This window comes from Onychostruthus taczanowskii, unplaced genomic scaffold (assembly GCF_017590055.1).
Source record: "Onychostruthus taczanowskii isolate IOZ18803 unplaced genomic scaffold, ASM1759005v1 scaffold26, whole genome shotgun sequence".
NCBI classification, from domain to species: domain Eukaryota; kingdom Metazoa; phylum Chordata; class Aves; order Passeriformes; family Passeridae; genus Onychostruthus; species Onychostruthus taczanowskii.
In genome coordinates, this window is record NW_024499906.1 from 674,914 (window position 1) to 696,383 (window position 21,470).

Sequence of the window (21,470 nt, forward strand, 5' to 3'; positions counted from 1 at the left end):
TGCTTCACCTGACAGAAAATTACTTTCTGTTCTGTCAGTAAGTTTGGGGGGGAGGGGAAGGACAGACAGTTATTCTGGTTATTAAAAGATAAAAATTATGTTATTATTATAAGAATCAAACAACATTGACACACAGTAATTATTCTGAACAGATTAAAAATACTGCAAGACACTTAGGAGTAGAATTATGCAGTTACAAAGCACTAAGTTCATCTCTAGCACAACAGCATGAGGAAAATATGACCACAGCTAAAACATAACAGCAGTTACTCTTCTAGACTAAATTAAGCTTTTTCCATTTCATCATGTTATGATCATATGGTAGCATGGTTTAGTTAGGAACTAAAACATGAATTAAGAAAACAGAACAGAGACTAATGTAGTGTTCAGAAAGACATTCTCTTTCCTTTCTTCCCCATTCCCAAACCCAGAGAAAATTACACACTGGTAAACTAGCCTTCTCGAATGAAATCTTTTCCATATCAAAACCATGAATAGAGAATCTTTTTCCCTAAGTGTCCAAAATCATAAATGAACATCAGTTGAAAATTTCTGCAACAGTTATTTGATCAAGGCTGAAAACTCAGTGGATTTACAAAACTTAACCTCAAGCACAAAAACCTTCAAGTTCTTGTTTCTTCGTTTGCCTATTCCATAGCAATTCTATTTTAGACAATTCTTAAAAATTAAATTCTGAAACGTACGCCTGAAATTTTTCAGACCAAACTCAGAGTGAGAGATTTTCTTGGCCATTAACAAAGAGATTACCACAAACTGTTAGTACTATTGAATGACACAGAAATTGATTGAAATAACTTTATGCTACATATTCAAGAATGATTTAACTATTAAACAAACCCAAACCTGTTTATCTTAAAATATTAAGTATAAGCAATGATGCATCCACTTCCTTCACTTACTCTGATTTTCATAGTTACAAACAAATCTGATGTTATTTCTTATCAAAAATTGTAGATAGCACTCAAGTGAGAAATTGAAGAGGTATTTGGCAAGTATTTGCCAAAAGGCAGAATTGCAGGCTATTTCTTACACTAGCTGAACTGCAATTCTCTACTCTGTCAAAACCTACCTGTGTATTACACACATGACTGTGTATCAAACCTTACATCTGAATTTAAAAACACAACTTTAACTAAGTTTTAAACCCAAGAATCATGACTGTGCTCATTATACATTCTGTTTTCAATGAAAGCAGCTTGATGGATCATATTTTTACATAAGGATCCTCTCCGCATTCCTTAGCAGCTCATTACTTCAACACAAAGTGTGCCTCATTCAGAAATCACTACTCTGCACAGTCAGAACCAGACCCTTGAAAATCACCCACCTTCTCTTCAGCTCCTTCACTGATGTTTTTCCCCCTTCCGCTCTTCTCCAAATAACAGTTAAATCAAAAACTTCACACTCGCTAGTACTTTCAACTGTATAACAGAAAGTGTGCTAACAGGAAAAATGTAATGTTCATTAGCATTACAATTCTAAAAAGTAGTTTAAAGCTCACTTCTGCTTTGTATTTAAAACTGTCTTGGACACACTATCACAGTTACAAAAGTAAAAAAATAAACTATGTACTTGGAAACTCTGAGTAAACTTAACTGCCCTGATGCCTTTTAAAGTCTCCTGCACTACCACTGTACAATGAACCTAATAGAAATTACAGCTACATCAAACAAAAGAAGTAGAAATGTGCTTCCATAATAAATGGTGTCACAGACATATTTTATGAAAAATCCTTTTGCCAGGATCTTTTCTCCTGAGAAGCTGGAAAGCTTCAGCTTCTTCATGTTTTGCTGCTTTGGAATGTGATTTGGAGAATTGTTTACCCAGCATGTGAAATTGTTTTTAGTTGATGACCAATGGCAGCAGCCACCCGTGTCAAGGCTGTGAGCAGTCACAAGATTTTATTATCATTCCTTTCCTTTCTAGTTTTCTGATGGATCCTTTCTTTCTATTCTTTTTAGTATAGTTTTAGTATAGCACTTTAATATAATACAGTGTCATAATATAATAAATCAGCCTTCTGAAACATGGAGTCAATATTCTCATCTCTTCCCTCATCCTGGGACCCTCGAACACAACCACAAAAAGGTAATTTCCATTTCTATCATTCTAAGAAGCAATACCACGAAACAAGATGACCCCACCTGTTGAAAGATGTATTTTGCCTATTCAGTACACTGCCATCAATATCAGAGCTAAGTGATTTCATATCCTCATTAAACAGAAGAATATTATTGATGCCTTTCATAAGGGTACTGGATAATGCACACTTCTAGTCTGTGATTTAATGCTGTATCCCAATTTGCATCTATAAGTATTTCAACACTAAGATCACACATTGTATTTTACAACATTAGAAAAATATAACACAGTGAAACTTCAGCAGACTGAAAAAAAACAGTGAACATGAGTCTCTAACAACTACTTAATAGAAGAGATTTAGTGATAGCACAGGCATACTCTTATCTAACAGTAATAGCTGTGATGCAAAAATGTCAAACTTTTCCAGGTAACACACAGAGATACGCCCAAGATAACCTTACTAACTCCAAACTTTGATAAGATAAGCTTCCAGCAAGCAGCACTGCTGTAAAACAGCAGATGCTAGAAACAGCCCCTGCAGTCAGAAACTGCTGGACAAGAGCTCTTGCAAGCTTTCTGCTCCTTGAGAAGATTTGCTGCTCCATAACAGGCCAACAGGCCACAGTAATTTGGCATACAAAAGTCACACCACTGTGAAGGGTTTATTTTGCTCATGTAACTAAATTCTTAAAATTCTTTTTTTCTTTTCTTCACAGATACAAGCTGTGAACACTTTCTCACTCACATCTCCCCAAGAAAATGCTGGCAGCCATCCTAAAGCGCTAAGTCGAACACAAATATACTAAGGCTGGGGCCGTGCCAAAGACACAGCTGCCATGCCACAGAGAGTATCTTGAAGCTGTCTTAACACACATGGCTTTTTCTCCTCTGGCTTTCCTCAACAGCTTTTTTTCGGATATGACACAGCACTAGAAGCTCGAGCTGTTCCTGGAGCACTAGGAGACAAACAAGAAGAAAAAGCCAGTCTTGACCACCACCCCCAGACAGCACTCCCTCACAAAGAAGCAAGCGCAGCAGTCTGTTCCCCAGTAAGTCTTCACTTGCTGTCAGTTAATGCCATCACTGTCATTTCCAAAACCTAAGCTACATTTCCCAAAGTCAAGGGTTCAAAATGACACCACTACAAGAACACCCATCATGCTTCAAATACTTACCAATGGTACAAAGATTATTTAAACCACTTTCTTTTTCCTTAAATGTGCAAAGAAGCTCAAAGGTTGTACATCAGTCCTAGAGCTGTCCAGTCCTCCTAAAATCTGACACCTCATGACTATGCATTATATTAAGTACATAAAAAGTGATTAGAAACACGCATATACTATTCATCCCCTAGAGAGCCTTTCCTTCTTCCTGTCAGATCTATTAGAATGACTCTTACTGGAATTAAATATGCTCCTTTTGCTCTAAAGAAGTAGAAAATGTACTATTCCTGAAAGTATGAACAATATGCATAGTTTGGAGAATCAGTCTTAAATTTATTTTAATTTTATTGCTATGACAATCACAGAAAAAATTTAAAAAATTAAAAAAAAAAAAAACCAACCCTGATGTATAGGATATTTAATATCCAATGTTTCCAAGTGTAATTCTCTCTAACTAAAACTTCAGGACAGCTTCTTACTCCTATGTACTCCTACATGTATTATTTACATAAAGCTGTATTTTAACCAGCAGTAACACACAAAATATACACATAGAAAATCCTAATGAATCCCACTCTGTTATCGGTATGAATGATAAGAGTACCTTACTCCAAGATCACCAGCTACCCTCCCACCAGCTTGCTGCTCAGGTACTCACTTTCTGGGGAGTGTGAGCACACAGAAATGGAAGAGATAAAAAAAAAATCTGTTTCAAGAGTCTTATAACATGATTTCAGAACAAAAAGACTTTGCAAAGGTCTTTCTCCTGAGACCTGGTTCATCTATATGCAACATCTACTCCAAATGCCTCAAATTTCCACATTCTAGATGACACTGGCTTTCTGACTAATAATTTAAATTACCAGGAAATGTAAGTTTAAAACAACCTACTTTTGCTCAAATGGTAAGTCACTGACCTTCAGAAAACTTTAGACTTCTTGAACACACAACTGTTTTTATTAATTCACCCTTTCATTGGGAAGTTCATTTGGGTTTGCTGGAAAAGGCAAATAATAATCAAGAATGGTACTAATTCTATCCTTCCCTCAAATCTGATTGGTGGTAGGGTAGAATCCTACCAAAATCCCATTAACACTACACCGAGAAACAAAATTGCTCTGAGGGAAGAGGTAAATCAAGCCAGAACAATAAATCTCAATTGTGTAACAAGCTCCACTCCATGACCTTGCTTGTGTGATGATATAAACTAGAAAAATTTATAGAAAGTCTTATGAAACTCAGCAGACAGGAGATAATGTGCAGTGTTTAATATGAGTTCTTCAAAGAGCACCAACACAAAAAGAGGTAGAAAGAAGGAAACTAGAATGTCACGGAGTCAACCTAACAATTTGCATCCCATAAAGAAGGCTAAGCCTACAAATTACAATGCTAAGTAAATAACTTCGGAAACAAGACTCAGTACATTCAAAATTCCAAGAACTCCAAAAAGGAGACTAGCTATGGGAAACCTACACATTTCCAGGGAACGCATTGATTGGAAAGAATCAATGTGAGACACACTATACCAAGAAAAGTCAGGACACTGAAAAGGCAGGCGTTAAAAAGAGAACTGCAGCAATTTAAAGATCTTTAACTTTAGATGTGTTGGGAGTAAGCTTTTTTCTTTCCTCTTTTTTTTTTCACAGTAGCAACAACTTCAGTCTAAGTTGCAACAATTTTATAAATCAAGGACATCTTATATTAGTGCTTTAGCTTCCTTGCAGAGAAACCAGCAGGTGAAGTCTGTTCCCCAAGACGGTGCATAAATCGATTTGAGATCTCACATTAAAAGATGCAGAGAGAGTCTCTCCCAGCAACTGATGAAAACCAGAAGGGTGAGCTGCAGCAAGGCAGTGGAAATCACAGCTGAGATGGAGTACATAGGGGACTGTCACACTTGCTTTGCCTTTTCACTCTGTTTCAACAATTCAGTTCATTTCTCTCCAAATCCTCATTCCCTCTTCCCTTATCTCCAACCAAGAGGAGAAAATCCTTTTCTTTAGAACTACGTTGTGAGGACACTTACCTAACAATATAAAAATAAGAACATAAATGATGTGTTAGCTTATGCAGTCTAGGGCTGTCTAACACGGTTCCATTTTTGTCAAGGGTGGCCAGAGGCAGATGATCCAAGACAAGAATGCAAACCACAGCAAGTATATAGACATAAAGTGTCCACAGTAATTCCTGGCTATCAGCCATTTTAGAGCTGGTAGTCCAACTTTACTGTAGAGTTCAGTATTCAGTGCAACTATCCCTACCTGGCTTTCCCTAATTACAATTTTAACTCACTCACACTTTTTCTGCTCCACAATATCATGTGGCAAATAAGTTACACAATTTAATTACACATTGCTTGACAAGCTACTCTAATTTTCATCACATAGCAAGTTCATTCACCATGTGGCCTAATTCTTGTCCTAACAAAAACAGCTACTCTTGCTTTCTACTCATAATTTCTTTATGACTATGGATTTTATAGATCTCTATCATCTCTCCCCCTAGTGTTTCGTTTCTCAGCACAGAATATCTTCCAGTACAGAGTATCTTCCACACCTCTCATCCACTTTTTCAGTATCTATTAAATCCTTGCTGTGCTGGGATGATTACATTAATGCACACTGTTAATGATTTTGACACACCGCTGATGATGAACATAATGACCAAATAATGATTTAATTCTTTGTGAACAATTCCCAAGAGCTGTCTGACCACTGCCCTTTTCATGTATATATATATGTAACAGGAAAAAATTTAGAGCTTATCACTGTGTAGACAGGTTTGCATTATATTCCCCTGTATGAGCATTATTTGGCAGAACTGAACTACACTTGCATGTGAAAGAACTGGACAATGGCTTTGGAAGAGTTTGCTGCAAGTACCAAATTAGTTCAGATTTTACCAATCCCCAAAGATTAACAAACTACTACACTGCCACAGTACTGTCACTCCCTAAGAATATTTTTTAATATACTGAACCCCTTAATCTTAGCAGAAACCTACTGCTAACATTGTTCCAACATGAAGCAATCATTTATCTGCCTCGTTTCTCATCTTTTAACCAACCATACTAACCCACAGTATAACCATTTGTCTTCAGCAAATAAGCTTTGATTGAGGCCCTTAGTCAAAAATTTCACCCACTTTTAAACCAATCTGCTACTGATTTCAGTAAGTGCTTTCCAATTCTAGCGTTGCAGCATTCAGTGAGTAATAACCGTGTAGGATTTGGTGAGTAAGAGATCTACTTTCATTTTATGTCCTGCTTGCGGATTATGTAAACCTCACAAAGTTCAGCCACTTCAGTTTTCTCTTCTGCAAACTGCAGTGTTCCAAACGTTTGTCCCCCACCTCTTTCAATCTCCTTATTTTACCATTCTTTTTTTCAACTTCTAATTACAGCCCTAAATTTGTTTCTCGTAGTTGTAACAATTCCAGCTAGTAACAGTTATTTTTCAAACACCTGGCATCTTCTTTAAAAAGAAGGAAAAAAATAGCATCTGAATTAGTTTCTTGGGGTTGCTTCCCTTAACAGAATGCAAAATGCTGGACCTTTTGCACTCCTCCAGAGTGAAAATGACATGAAGAATTAAGATTCTAACTACCCATTACTGGTGACCCAGCAGGAATGCAAACTGATCAGATCAGCCAGTAAGGGATACACCTGAACAAATAAAAAATGCAACAATGTGGCATTTTGGTTTGTACTGGTATTTTGAGATTTTATGGTACCAGCCACACTTCACAAAGATTTTGCACATCACAAAAAAGTCTCAAGAATCTCAAAACAGATGCATCTCCCCTGTGAAACACGAGATGTGTGTTATGCTTGTGTCTAAGGAAAATTTTGTCTCCTGCCTGAGCTTGCCCAATATGCAGGAACCAATTTCAGCTGTGATTTCCAAAAACGTTTTATTGGAATAGCAAAAAAACATGAGGGAAAAGCAGATCATCTTGCAGAATTCTGGAACTGACTACTTTGCCAAATGCTTGCTGTGCTCTTAGAAAGTGGTGCTAGATTCATCCCTTTGAGAACTTCCTTGTGTTTCCAGGCATACACCTATTTTTGCTTTAGGGCTTGGATCATATCAGATGATTAGTCCTACAAGAGGACACATGTGAACAAACCAATCTTAAACCCAGAGTTAGCCGGTATGCAGCACGTCACTCACTTGCTGAAATACCAAAAACTCAGTTTAAAAGTCTGTTCTACATCAACTTGATATTTTCCACTTACAAAGAATATACAACCACGATGACATTAATATAAAGGTTTTCTCAGAGACTGTTAAGCAGTATTCTTTTGTTTCAAAACAACTAGTACAATTCCATTTCCTCCTCATCTCTGGGAATAACTTTTCATAGTCACAGCTTTGTTTACATAATCTTCAAAACATATTATGTTTTACAAGATGGTATTTTTTGCCATAGAGTCACTAATTTCTATGGCATCACACAGTGCAATAAAAAATCTCCACTAGTTGACAAAGAACTTGCAAATACATTTAGCTGTACTAAAAAAAATCTTTATTTATCCAGTTTGCACCTCTTGCTTTCCTACAGAGATCAATCACCAGACCTGAGATCTGTGAACCACAGGCTAAATCTGCTGTAGGCCATGGCATATTTTTCATTTTTGACAATATGTTGGCATTTCTATGTAATAAATTCCCAAGTTCTGAAAAGATCTAGGAACACTGTAGAGATCTTGGCTTGTCATACTCTCTTGTGAAATTCCACCCAGGAAATTTAAAAACAAAAAAAAACCAAAAAATACAGCACAAAAAATTCTGTTGCAAGCCAGTAAGAAGTCCTTTACAACTCATTGTTTACATATTCAGCAGTTCTTCTGGACTTCACTTCTAGTAATAAAACTGGATTCACTAATTCATGCTGCATTAAGGCCCATATTTTAATAAGAACACTGAAAAACTGATTCTGAAATTCATTAATGTAACTATAACAATACACAAAGGCAATTCTGCCACTTGCCCTTCCTCACGTTTGATAATTAAATAAAAAGTTAATACAGAACTTCTGTTCCAAGACAGAATATCTTTTTCACTGACACGTAATACAAACACCTTATCTCTCCCCTAGCTGGAGCCAATATCTCATTCCAAGGAACAGTGCAGTGCGTAACAAAAAGAACAAGCACCGAAAAATTCAGACTTCCAATGAGAGCTGCAGGGATCTGTCTTCAGAAAAACTACAATTCTGCACTCAAACTACAGGGGCCTTTACTCATTTTTGTAAAACACCACCATCACCAAAAAAAAGAAAAAAAAAGTCTCCCAGCTTTACCTACCACTGTTATGTTTACTAGGCAGGGCTACTTTACCTTTCAGAAGCTGACAAAAATGTAATTGATATACTGAAGGCAAACATTACAAATTCAGAGACAATCTTATAACAGATTACTCTGACAATACCTGGTTGGAGGAGGGGAATAGATATATAATTACTGTTCAGTATTATCTACACTTTGTTACTGTTCTACTTGAAAAATAACTTTATTTTTTATTTATAAAAGGTAAACACTAGCTGCAGAAACTGACATAAATGTCTACCTTAACTCTCTAACCTTGTAAGGTTTAAGAAACTTACTGTAAAATCCAATCAGTACAGGCAGTATTTTACAAGCTAGCAGATTTTAAGCTAAGCAAGGACAACGGGTTTTTTTTACTTGATGTGCCATGCAGTGCTTCTGCAGTTTAAGTGGGGACAGATTTTAACACATAAACTCAGTTTTGCTTTTGTACTAGAAAACTTATCATTCTGATATCAGGTGACAGCAACAGTAACCTCCAATTTGGTACAAAAAATTATTTAATCACCACTATAGTCCGACACATAACACTACATTAAACACCACTGAAGGCTCACTCACAGATGTGCTAAATAACTCTAAGATATAATAATATGAGAAAAATCATAAGTAAGAGCAACAGCAAGCAGTTAGAAACATGGATGTTCAGGTTACTACTCTTTTTTAAAGTGCATGAACACAGCTAAGCAAGATTTACAAACCATTATTTCTTTTTCCACTCCACGTTCCTCAGAAGTATATATATTCATTCCTCTCTCCTTTATACCACCCTTCCCAATGTAACTAGGTCAAGGCATAATTCCAGTGCACCTGATAATGAGCCCTTGCTTGCCCCTTCAACTTTCAGCCTCTGGCTCTCACCCTACAGAACGGCAAGAATAACGAGTGTTGACAGCCATCCAAGAGTCTATACCCCCAAGGAGGGCAGCAAACACTGCACAGGGACAGATTGTTTCAGAGGCACCTCATATTTATACTGCCAAAAACCTGAAAGCCATTTACCAATGGCTTCAGCTGAAAAGGCAGTAAAACAACTCAAGAGATGAAAACTGTGAAAAATTTTTGAATAGGCAATAGAAAGCAAGAAAAGCAAACTAAGAAAATAAAACTTTTACAGAAAACTTTTGCATTTTTGTAGAGGTCTAAGTACAGAAGAGGATAGGGGCAAGTTTCAAGTCACACTCTAAAATTCCCGTTAAATAAGCTAATGTTATAAAAAGTAGCAGAAATAGTTATGATTATTTCATTTCAGCAATAGCCAGGAGCCACAGGATTGTGCACTCCAGAACCACTTTGAACAGTATTTCTGGATTTTGATACACTTATCCAAGAAGCATACCAAAGGACACCTAATTACTGTTTGGTTACTATTACCACAAAGTAGCAAAAGCTGGCCCAAAAAACACAGAATTACCAGGGGGTTAAAGGGGGTGATTATCCCACTGTACTCAGCACTGGTGTGGCCTTACCTGGACTACAGTGAACACAATTGGAAAACTATGTGAAAGTCTTCAAATACGAAGGAGGGCAACAAAGCTGTTGGCATGTCCTGTAAGGAGCAGCTGAAGACCTTGGCTTGTCTCCATGGGAGAATAGGAGGCTGAGGGGCAAACTCATTGCCCTCTTTCTACAGGCTCCTGAGTGGGGGAAGTGGAGAGGGAGGTCCTGATCTTTTGTGCCTGGATTCAGTGATAGGATGAAGAGGGATGGTTCAAAGCTGTGTCAGGAAGGGTTCAAACTGGACATAAGAAAGCATTTCTTTACTGAGGTCAATGTCCCAAGCCAGTCAAATGTTTAAGAGGCATTTGGCCAGTGTCCTTAATAACACAGCAAGATCTGGTCAAAGCTGAAGTCATCAGCGACTTGATTAGATGATTGTCATAGGTCCCTTTGAAGTAAATTATCCTGTTCTATTCTAAATCACAGGCTACCCACTTTAACCTTTTCCATCTTAGATATACATGAAACCATAATCCAGGACAACCACTAATATAAACAGTAAAACAGAAATATCCTCAACATGCCACTGGAAATAACTTTGCATATGTTGCTTTGTGCTTTAGCAAGTACCACTAAACTTTAGGTTCGGTGAAAGACTTTCCAAGTAGTTATGGAAAAAAGTCAGCATTGACTAATAAGTGAATCACGTCAACAAAACAATCAAACAAACAAACGGAAAAGCCCCAAACCAAAACAAAGACTTCCTACAATGCAGCCTCACCTCTAGGCTAGCAAATAAGCGTTTGCAGCAGGTATTTGAAAAGCACGACTCGTTGAAACACGTTGTTCCAAAATGGATATTGTGTGCCCCACGACTGGGACTCCGTAGAAAACACAAGTACCCGAGTTCAAGCCTCATGTGTGGTTCATTTACCCTACCTTAACTCCACTTTTTCATCTTGCCTCCCTTACTGAAGAGGCGCACAGTGCCATTAACAGCACTACGGGAGGGCACCAGGCCTCCGGGCGAGGCCGGTCCCGGCGCAGGCAGGGAAGCCGCCGCCGATCCCGCGGGACCTCGGGGGCGGCCCCGGGATAGGGGCGCCGGCCCGCCCCGCAGAGCCAGCGGGACGGGCCGGGAGCTCCTCTCCAGGGCGAGCCAGCGCCAGGCCCCGAGCGCACCGGGGTCGGCAAAGCCCCCTGCCCGCCACCGACGGGCTCCGAGCGGAGCTGGGGCGGGGACACCCCCCCGCCCCGCACGCCTCCAACACGGGGCACTGCCCACCCCGCCCCGCCGCTCGGAGTCACCGGCGGAGGCGGAGGCGGCGGTGCGGCCGAGCTCGGCCCCACTTACCAGCCCGACTCGGAGAGCGCCGCCCGCGCCCGGTCGGCCATGGCGCCTCCCCCGCCGCTCGCCCGCAGCACTCGAGGCCGGCGGGCACTGCGGAGACCCCCGGCACTCGCTCGGAGGGGAAGGAGGGACGCGGGGCCCGCTCGTTCCCCCGCCCCGCGGGCCTCTCCGGGTGCTCGGGCCGGCCAGGGGGAGGGAGGGAAGGGGGGAGGGAGGGAGCGGAGGGAAGGAAGGGGCGGAGGCGGCGCAGGCAGAGACGAACAAAGCCCGCGACCGGCGGCTGCTTGGAAGCTGCCGCCGCCATGGCGGGGAAGGGAAGGAGTGAGGGCAGCGCAGCCGGGGAGCGCGGCCCCGCTCCTGCGGCTCGGGCCCTGCCGCCGTGTAGTGTTGGGGAAGGCTTTGTTTAAACGCGTTTCGTCTATGAATAGTATTATTGACAGCAGCGTTGTTCTGGAAAAGGCTCTCCTCCGTGCCCTCGTGTTGCGGGTGAGGAGGGATTTTTAGAAGGGTCTGGAGCTCACGTCACATGAGGAGGGGCTGGGCATGGGGCTGGGGATGTTTAGCCAGGAGAAGAGGAGGCTCAGCGGGACCTTCCCGCTCTTGACACCTTCCTGAAAGGAGCCCACTGCCGTGTGGGGTCGGCCTCTTCTATCAAGTAACAAATGGTAGGACGAGTGCAGATGGTCAGAAAACGCGTCGAGTTGTGCTACAGGAGGTTTAGATGGGATATCAGGAAAAACTTCTTCACAGAAAGAGTGAAGCATTAGAATAGGCTGCCCAGGGAAGTGGTGGAATCACTGTCCCTGCCAGCGTTCAGAAAAGCTGTGATGTGGTCCTTAGGGGCATGGTTTAGTGGTAGACTTGGCAGCGCTCATTAATGTTTGGGCTCATTGTTAATAGTCTTTCCCAACATTAACGATTCTTTGTGAAAGACTATTCTTGTGTTTCTTTTATATTTGGCGGTTTGTTGTTTGGGGTTTTTTTCTTTAATTATTTGCTCTAAAATGCTGGGCACCGATATGAATGTTTTGTTGTTTTTTTTTTTTTTTTTTTTTTTTTTTTTAATCTGCCTTTTTAAAGGGACTTATACTTTAACAGAATAGCACTATTTCATTATTGCTGTTACAAGTGTCCAGTGTCCTCGGGTGCCAGTGGCAGGTAAGGTGAGAGCACTGTCCCCCTGTTTAGTCTGTGCTCCCAGTATCGAGAGAAACGGCCAGAAGGTGAACATGAGCAGATCAGGAATTAAAAAAAAATGCTCATCAATGTTATGAATAAAAAGTTATCTATTTTTGTTTAAGGTTACAGAGCTAAAACCGGTTGGACCGGTTGCTGTTAAATTAGCTTAATTGTTAAGAGTTCTTCTTTAATTGCCCGTCAATGGTTGGTGATTTAGCCATTGTCCTCCCGATGCTTGCCCGGGAGCTACACCTGGACACGGCAGCCCAGGAGAATAGGAGTGGCCTGAGACCACGTATGCAGATGAGGAATGCACTGCTCCAAAATTTTCCCGTTTTCTAGGAAAACCCCTAAAAACAACGAGCCAATATAGAATTAGGGGACCCTAGGTGATGTCTAAGGATGGGCGTGAAGTCCAGTGCCTGCTTGGATCCTTTTTGCTCCTCACCCTGACCTCAAAGGATGTTCACTGGGGAGGGGACCCGAAGTGTTGGACCGAAAAGCAGGAATCTGCGAATCTCCCGTGAGGACGCAGTCCCCAGCTCTGCCTGCAGACCAGCGGACAGAGCTGCATCACCCTCCTCCTCCGTGCCGCTCTTGGGGACCACGACGGTGTGGGCGCAACCCATCGATTTCTCCCCACCTGAGCTGAATCTCTTTTATTAAAGGCATTATAAAGGAGAAAGATCTCCTGCCCTATTTATTTCAATCAAGGCCTTGGTGCTCAGGGTTTCTGCCTGCAGGTGAGGTCAGCTGCTCTGCAGAAAACACTGACCATTTGCATTAGTGCATCCAGCTACATCTGTAACCTGTCAATGCCAAATGGTTTTTTTCACCACTGAGGTTTTGAAACTTGTCTGCCTGCTTTGTTTGTCTGTTAAAGGTGGACTTTTCCTCCTGGGTTATTTTCATCCTTAAGATGTTTCAGTTTTTATGCAGCATCTTCAGGTCAACGCTTACAATTTTGCTTTCGTTGAGGGGGTTTTTTGGTTGGCTTTTTTTGGTTTCATTGTTTGATCCACCTGAAAACCTCTCTTTGCTATACTGAGTACAAATCACTCGGGATTTTTGCACATACACTGTGCTGCTCATTCATTATATTTTCTTTTGTGTCTATAGGTTATATACTCTAGGACAAAGATTTTGTCATAAGTAGGTATGGTGTCCTGTGTGGCTGCTGATTTTAAGAAGGCACGTATATCTTTAAGCTGATAATTATTAAAAGGTTGACACAGATGAAGGAAACAAAACCTATATTATTCAAGTTCAGCTGAACAATGCATAATGCTATGGATATCCTTGAAGCTTTCCTGGTCATGAGTCTTAACATAAACCTAAAATAAAATCTAAAAAAAAAAAAAAAAGGCAGCTTGAAAATAGAAGACTAACATATGATTTCTGCCAGCAAAATCTCAAAATAATAAATATAGCCATAAGAAAGTGTTAATCCTTGTGATGGTCATTAAACCTCAACAAAAAATTAGCAGAGGAAGCATTATTAATTGGGAAAGTGGATTGTCAGAGGTTGTGCAGTCCTATGTCATGTCAAGGCTCCAGGTGAACATGATCTGCAAAAGGAATAATGTCAAGGAGAACTAACTAACCCAAGAGCCTTGAATCTGGCCTACTGTATGTCTGTACCAAAGAAACTCTTGAATTAGTGACGAGCAATACCGTAAAGCAGAGGAGTCACACTGAAATATCAGTGGCCAAGTCAAACCTGTGTTGCAACAGTAGCAGCCATTGACATGGAAAAGCACTAGCGGGTAAGTGTGGTTTCAGTTGAGAACTTATTATGGAAAAGAAATGGGAATAAAAACACCTTGCATTTGGAGTCTGACCTGTCTGCACATTAGATTAGCAAGAAAAGGTTGTAAACATTGTAACTCAAAATGGGATGCCCATAGAACCAATTAGTAAGGGATGGAGTATGACCTAGGAGAAGATAATGAGAATTATAGACTTTATGCATTGCCTTGTGTTAGTTTAAGACATGGAAGGTTTTGCTTACTTAAATCTTCATTAAAATCACCAGGCAATTATGCCAGCAGTTTATGCTGGCATAGGGCTAGCTGTTGCACCTCATGGCACTAAATGCCGTCTAGTATAAAGAAAATGTAGGTGCTGTCGTCCTTAAAGGTCTGCAGGCCTCTGCTCTAACAAATTCATTATATGCAAGCTGAGATTTGTGTGTATATGTATTCACATGTGCCTCCTTTTGTACAGGAGAAGTCCCCATTAGTGGGTGTTTTTCTGCTCACAGAGGGCACTGCCTGAGCTTTGTCGTTTGTAGCTGCTGTTGGCTGTGCTGCACCGAGGTGAGCAATTAGTTCCACTGTAAAACAGAAGGTGATGCAGTGCCTGCCAGGCAGTCAGAAACCCACAGATAAGACCCTCTGTACCAGCTGTTTGTGATAAAACATTCTTAGAGCATATTCTCTATATCGATCACTTTTAGAATAAATGACATGAGCACCAGAGTAGCTGGGGCTGTACAGGGACTGACCTAAACCCCTGCACTCCTGTTAGGGGCTCTGTACCTTCAGAGCTTTCTCTGGAAAATGCTTGTTGCTCAAGGTGAATCAGTGCATCACTGTCTACAAAATTCGCATGGACTTCTGTCCAAACTGCCTAAAATGCAGTTCTGTTTGACTGCTGCCCATGTGCCCTGGGACAACTTAATCTATGCCAGAAGAGGTTATTTCACAATGTTCTGTAGTTTTAAATACCTGAAAGCATTGGTCTACTTGAGCATGCCTGGTGAGACAGCTCTAACAGACAGAGCTAGCACACAGCACAATACAGCAAGAGCCAGTTTTTGAAGCAGCCCTGCAGGTTTCTTGATTCATTGGATTGATTCTTCCTTGCTCCCTTTATCTCCTGCCAGTTCCAGGCTCAGTCCTCTTGGTTAGCAGTAGGCCCACAAAACTGGGGAACTGAAACTTTTGACCGCACTTTCCAGAAACAGGCAAGAGCAAAAACCTGTAACACTCCTCATGAGCTATGGCATCATTCAACCCAGCCTGATGTGCTGAAAGCAACAACATTGGGATGAAGACCCTGAACACTAGATCTAATAGAAGGTCCCCACAGTAGCAGAAAGGTTTTAATTTTTGTCTTCCATAGAATATGCTTTCTTCATTACATTTTCTGAAGGGAACAGGCCTGCTTACTGAACACAAAAGCAGACGATCCTTATCCTGGATCTGAAGCTGAAAGTTACTGGGCACTGAATGTAAAGGCCTTTCCTTCTCGTCACTGTATTTCTAGGAGTGTGCTGGAGTTTCAACTAAAGTGGTTACCTCTCCATGTCCTGTGATGGACTGGGTCCTGAACTGATTTGACTGCAGTCAGAAGGATTAGCTTTCCTACATGTATTGTTGCATGTCAGCTAAAATATTGTGTATGTTTTATCTGAAGGATAGTACTCAGCACTCAGTCTTTATTACATGGCAGCTGGAGAAGAGATGGACTTTTCACAGACTAAAGAGAAGAAGGGAAAATTACAGAAGTAAAGATTTTCTTCATGGGGGAGAGGAAGGAGAGAGGCTTGGAAAGGAGCAGGATGGAGGAAAGACAAACAATAAGTACATATCCTTCACAGAAGTGGTAAAGGATTATGAAGTCTTAGACATAACACCATCACCTATAGCCACAGACTGTAGTTAAGATGGTGTTGCAAGGAGAGATAATTTCCACTAAAGGCCAAGGCTAACATTTTTGTCAGGCTGCTCTAATTGATTTTGCCACCTGGCTATCCTCTTCTGGAACCCTTCAGTTTGACCACACTCCCCACATTCTCATGCAAATCACCAAGTGTGTGTCAGGCATCTTAAAGGTATAGTTCACACTGAACTATAGTTCACACACATTATGTCAGTCAAAAAGACAGCATCACACTTGGTGAGGCACTGTAGCTGTCAGGATAGGGGCATTTATATATGACACAATGATGCTGTTGTTGGCTTTGTGCATGGCTGCCTATCAAAATCTCAGCAGTTCAGACCTCAAAGTGCAGATGAGCCACTGCAATGATCACTAGGGTATGATGATTCAGTAAGTACTGCAGAATGTAATTCCATATAATTGTGATGCTTTCAGGGCCCCTCATGGGCCAGCAGAAGGGCTGGTGTTTGTCAGCCATTCTGGCAGAGCTCATCCTATTGCCCCTCTGGACACTGACTTGGTAAATAGCCAGGGAGCAGAGGATCAAACAGCATATGGCTTTGCAGACTTTACTGGGCTGCAGTAAACATCCCAGCCCTGAACAGCTGTGCCTTGTCTCTAACAAGATTACTTTTAAGAGACTGATACCTTCTGGATTGGATGAAAATCTGGAAATAAGCATGTTGTTGTCAGGGTTTTGAGTGCACCAAGAGGCTCTGCAGCCTCTTCTCCACTCCTTGGGGCTTGGTTGCCCATCCTCCATTGCAGATCTGATATGGTGCAGCTGTAGCCTTGGATCAGGGTGCTGGGGACAGAGCTGTGTGAGGAGGAGCTATGGAAAGCCTCATGGGGGCCTCCTGCTCTTTGCTTGGGAGCTGCATTGAAGCTCAGGCTTCCATCCTTGAGACTTGTCTTTGGTTTGCATGTGCTGTCCATGTGCCTTGCTGATCCTGAACCACTGGGTTGATTTGCTGACTTGACCTCTCACCTGCTTCACCACTACAGACTTGTCTAGTAACCTTGAATACTGCCTCACCCTGCTGCCCAGTATGGCACCTGCTCAGGTACTGTGGGATCGTGCCCTCCTGGGTGGGATCATTGCCCTACCTGCCTTGCTGTTGCCCTCAGCTCCTGGCTTCCTTCTATTGTGGGACAACACATGCTTGCTATTCCAGAGCCATGAACATGGTGTTACATGGAGAAGTTAGTGGCCCATTGGCTGTCACCTGGTGTCTGAAATCAGTACCTGTGATCCAACTGAACAAAGCTCATTGACAGTGGAGACACTGCTGAGGCCAGCTGCCAGCCATACAGTCCCTCAATGTACAGGACAGAACAGCACCCTCAAATAGGAAGAGAGCAGGCAGGGAATGTGTGGTCCTCTCTGCAGGCCTCTGCTTCCCTCATGCTTCCCCCAGGTTTCAAGTTGAAAGCTTGTCTCGGTGAAATTAACGTCAGTGCTTACAAGCACTGCTGGCAGAGCTGCTCATGAGGGGCTGGCTGCATGCTGAGAGTTTGTGGCCTATACGTGAGTAGACAAGTTAGGGACAGCACTTTTACTGTGGAGGCTAAAGGCCTTGTGGAGTAAGTGCCATGCAAGAGGACACCTCACACAGTGTCAGGGAGCTTTCAGCTGGATGTTAAGAACCTGCAGGGTGGGACATTATAGTGTTGCCTGTCAAGCCACATGGACATCCCTGTTAAAACTAAGCCAAATTCTCTAGGGTAGGACAGCAACACCCCGAACACCACGGTAATGGAAGCTGTAGATCAGCCTGTCAGAGCCACATTGGCACAGACACCATTATCCTGCATAGTACACAAACAGGATATGTCCTTAACTATAAACACAGATTAGATTGGAGAGCACAGCTGTGCAGCAAAGCAGTGACTACAATGACCACCTATTACATGCACAACCTATTATCTATACACCATGTGTATGTGGCTGTGTAGGAATTCTATATATTGGATTTGCTATTAAAAGTCATAAAGGTTTTCTTTTGTATATCCACAGTACTAGAAGGCATCATCTCTGTTGAACAGTTTGGGGCATAAATTACCCAGTAATCTGTGTCAGCACTTGACTTAATTGCAAGGTGAGAGAAAAAGACTGAATAAATAAGTGCTGTTTTCTCATGGAAATCTAAAAAGATTCTTTTTGGATTATAAAAGAGTCACTCTGTGGTTTTCCTCAAGTGTTGTCGTATGTTTATGCTTGAGGAAAATCGAGTTATTGGAAATCTATGCCAGGCTCCAGATAAGCAGTTGACTTTCTATCCATGATTTAATACCCACTAAACAGGCAAGAATGCTTCTTCATTATTTCCTGACAGTGAAAATATCCTGTGTTAAGCATCTTTCTTGTTCAGATGTGGCAGCTTCTGCCTACTACTGCTCTTCCCTTGTAGTCTGCAGGCCCAAAGCAGTACAGTTTGGAAAGATAACTAAATTTCTTAAGAACTTCCAAGGAGCAGCAAAATCAATGCTTCTAACAATAAAGTGCAATAACTGGGCATGCTGTTTGCTGATCTTCACTTATGAGTGGTTCAGTTCCTTCCTTTTCTAATTCTTATTTATTTATGTATCTCTTCTGTATCTGTTGATTTCGGTTTTTCTGTCCTTTGTGCTCCTTCTTTCCTGCCTATTAGCAAAACACAACAAACCAAAAGAATGTGAATCATCTGATCTTCATGGTAGGTTTTTAATCTTCTTTCAAGAGAGAACTGGGCCCTATTTTCTGAGTAACTGCATTATTATGAAGAAAATTACAAAATTACAGAATCATCCTTAAATCAGCCTTCCATATTTTAGGTTATTAAAAGCAACATTTTCTTTTTCCAACTAGGTTTCAGCTAACTTTTTGATTAAATTTTGCTGTTCTCAAAGATGAAGGATGAAAAGAAACAGAGATGCTAGAGCCCTGAACAATTTCTCACTATTTGCAGGAATACACTTGAAACTTCCCTGGCTTGCGTATTTATCCTAACTAGCTAAGACATTTCAAATGGAGTCAATACAGAAATGGGGCCATAAGAGCAAAGTGAAGAGCTTCAGGGACTAAAAAAGATTCATAGCCCCACATCCTCAAGTGAGCTCCTGCTTGCCACAGTTGTTTTAAAAGTTTTCATTCCTTTATTTCAGTACAAAATCATAACTTTACTTTTTTCACAGCCTACAAAAAATCATGATTTAGTACAAAAGTGAATATATGTGTTAATGAAGCAGCTGTCCTTTTTACAGAGTCCAACAGTTGCCAGTCTGAGGGACAAGAATATACTCCAGAAAGCACAGTGCTGTTTGGCAGATTAGTGAACCAATGAAAACTGGCACTCACCATGAAAAATTACCAAAAGGGGAAAAAATGGAGGAATGAGAGATTAGAAGAAAAAGTTGTGGAGGAGAACCATAAAAAATTGAGAGAATGAAGAAAAATTGGCAACAATTGGGCCACAGCACAGAACAACAATTTGGGCTACCTGTGTCAACTGGGATTCAGACCAGTAAAATAATGTGAATGAAAATAATTTATCATGAAAATAATGCATCAAGAAATGCTACTAGTAAGCAAACCAAAGTAGACACAGCATAAAAATGTGTAGAGAGGTCACTAAGGACTCCCTTTTTCTTCTCCTGCAAATGAGGCTTTTGGCTTGGAGAGTGAATACAGATTTTATGAGTTTATCTTTTTCCCTCATCTGGACACAAAATCAGAAATAATCAGTACTCTGTTCCACCCTCTATAAAATTCACTGAGGCATTCCTTTAATTATGTTTACATATGCTTATATGCTTGTGGGGCTGCTGTGTGAACCAGGCACCTGGCTGAAAAAAGGGAAATTGGAGAGAAGGGATGCTGAAGTTTTTACTTTGAAGTGGATTCCTTTTCTGGTCTGATTCACATTGCAGTCCTGCACCTTGTTGACATGGGGGTAGAAATTAATTAAGCCAGCATTGATGCTGGAGACAGTATATCATCAGATCATTGCCTCTCTGGGAAAAAAAAAAACCAAACCCATTACTTGTGGAGCAGTGTAGCTGCAAATTAAAGGTGTTAGGAAAACACATAACTGAGGGGCATATGAAAGGCAAATGTGAGAGGGACAGGAAACATGTGTGGGAAATGCATTTGGAAAACAACTGAGGGATAGGAAGAAGAGATGTAATACATGGTAGCAACACTTTGACCGACTCTCTGACCATCTTTATAGAATCTAATTAAAACATTCAAATTTGGGGTTTGAATATTTTTTGAATGTTTGAATTTGTTGGGTTTCTCTTATTTTCAGATTTTCTGTGATTACGGCTGTAAATTGCCAGTTTACCTTAGCAGAGAACAAGGATAGGCTAGCACTTCCTGCTAAAACTGAAACTGTTGTTTCCCATCAAAGCACAAAAAGCAAAGCAGCAGAGGAGAATCAACCAGCAGTTATTTACCAGCAGTTTGTTATCTATTTCAGTGCTCACAACCATGTTCTCTTAGCCTGATAAACACAACTGCCTGCTGTTAACAAATATTGCCTGAAGCAAAACACTAAACAATCTAAAAGAACCTTTTATTCCTATTTTACATATTTATTTCCAAACAGTTCCTAACAGCTCCAGTTAGTGCATTAAGGTGCCCAGTCCTACTGGCTGCACAAATCAGTTCTTCACGCTGACGCCAGCAGTATTGCCATGGTTACGTGATTAGAGTGACTTAACCTGGCAGGTGGCTTAGCAAAATGCCGAGTGCCAAAGCAATCCTAGCACACAATCTATACTTTTCCATCAAACAAATTAGTATATCACATACACTGGTGTCCATATTGTGGTAGGGTGGGTTGTTTCTTGTTTGCCATTTGTTGGGGGTTTTTTTCTGAATAACAATGCTGTTCTCAAAATTTTACCATTTTTCAGCTATAACATTGCAAACAAACAATTTTCTAAAATAAACACCCTTTTTCCTCTACTCACAGTTTTATAGATCCAACAATTGCAGTAAAGATAACAACCAATGAGTTAAAAAAAATCATAAATCACAAAAATTCAATGTGAAGTTTACATTTATAACTACATTTAGGGTTGGACTAAAAATCTGGAAAGATCCCATGCCAGCTGAAGGCTGGCCAGCTATTACTTGTTTGAGAGCATTTTTTGGGAGATGCAAAGGTGTGATTTTTTTTTTTTTTTTTTTTTTTTTTTTTTTTAGACTGATGATTGCAAAGCTGAGATTCAGCAGCTTTGGAGATAGATTCAG

At 40.9% G+C, this 21,470-nt stretch overlaps 1 protein-coding gene across 8 annotated transcripts in view; it reads right to left on the reverse strand.

The window, feature by feature from the left end:
• The window catches only part of TDRD3 (tudor domain containing 3), a 91,987-nt gene extending 80,385 nt beyond the window's left edge, over positions 1-11,602 (reverse strand). For 5 of the 8 annotated variants that reach the window (XM_041407239.1, XM_041407241.1, XM_041407242.1 and 2 more), the window contains exon 1: positions 11,390-11,602. In XM_041407239.1, the coding sequence (XP_041263173.1) occupies positions 11,390-11,430 (41 nt within the window). In that variant the 5' untranslated portion in view covers positions 11,431-11,602. Of the gene's footprint in view, positions 1-10,816; positions 11,055-11,389 lie in introns of those variants that run through there. The other 3 variants (XM_041407243.1, XM_041407245.1, XM_041407244.1) reach the window with 2 other exon arrangements.
• Positions 11,603-21,470: the final 9,868 nt, after the last annotated feature.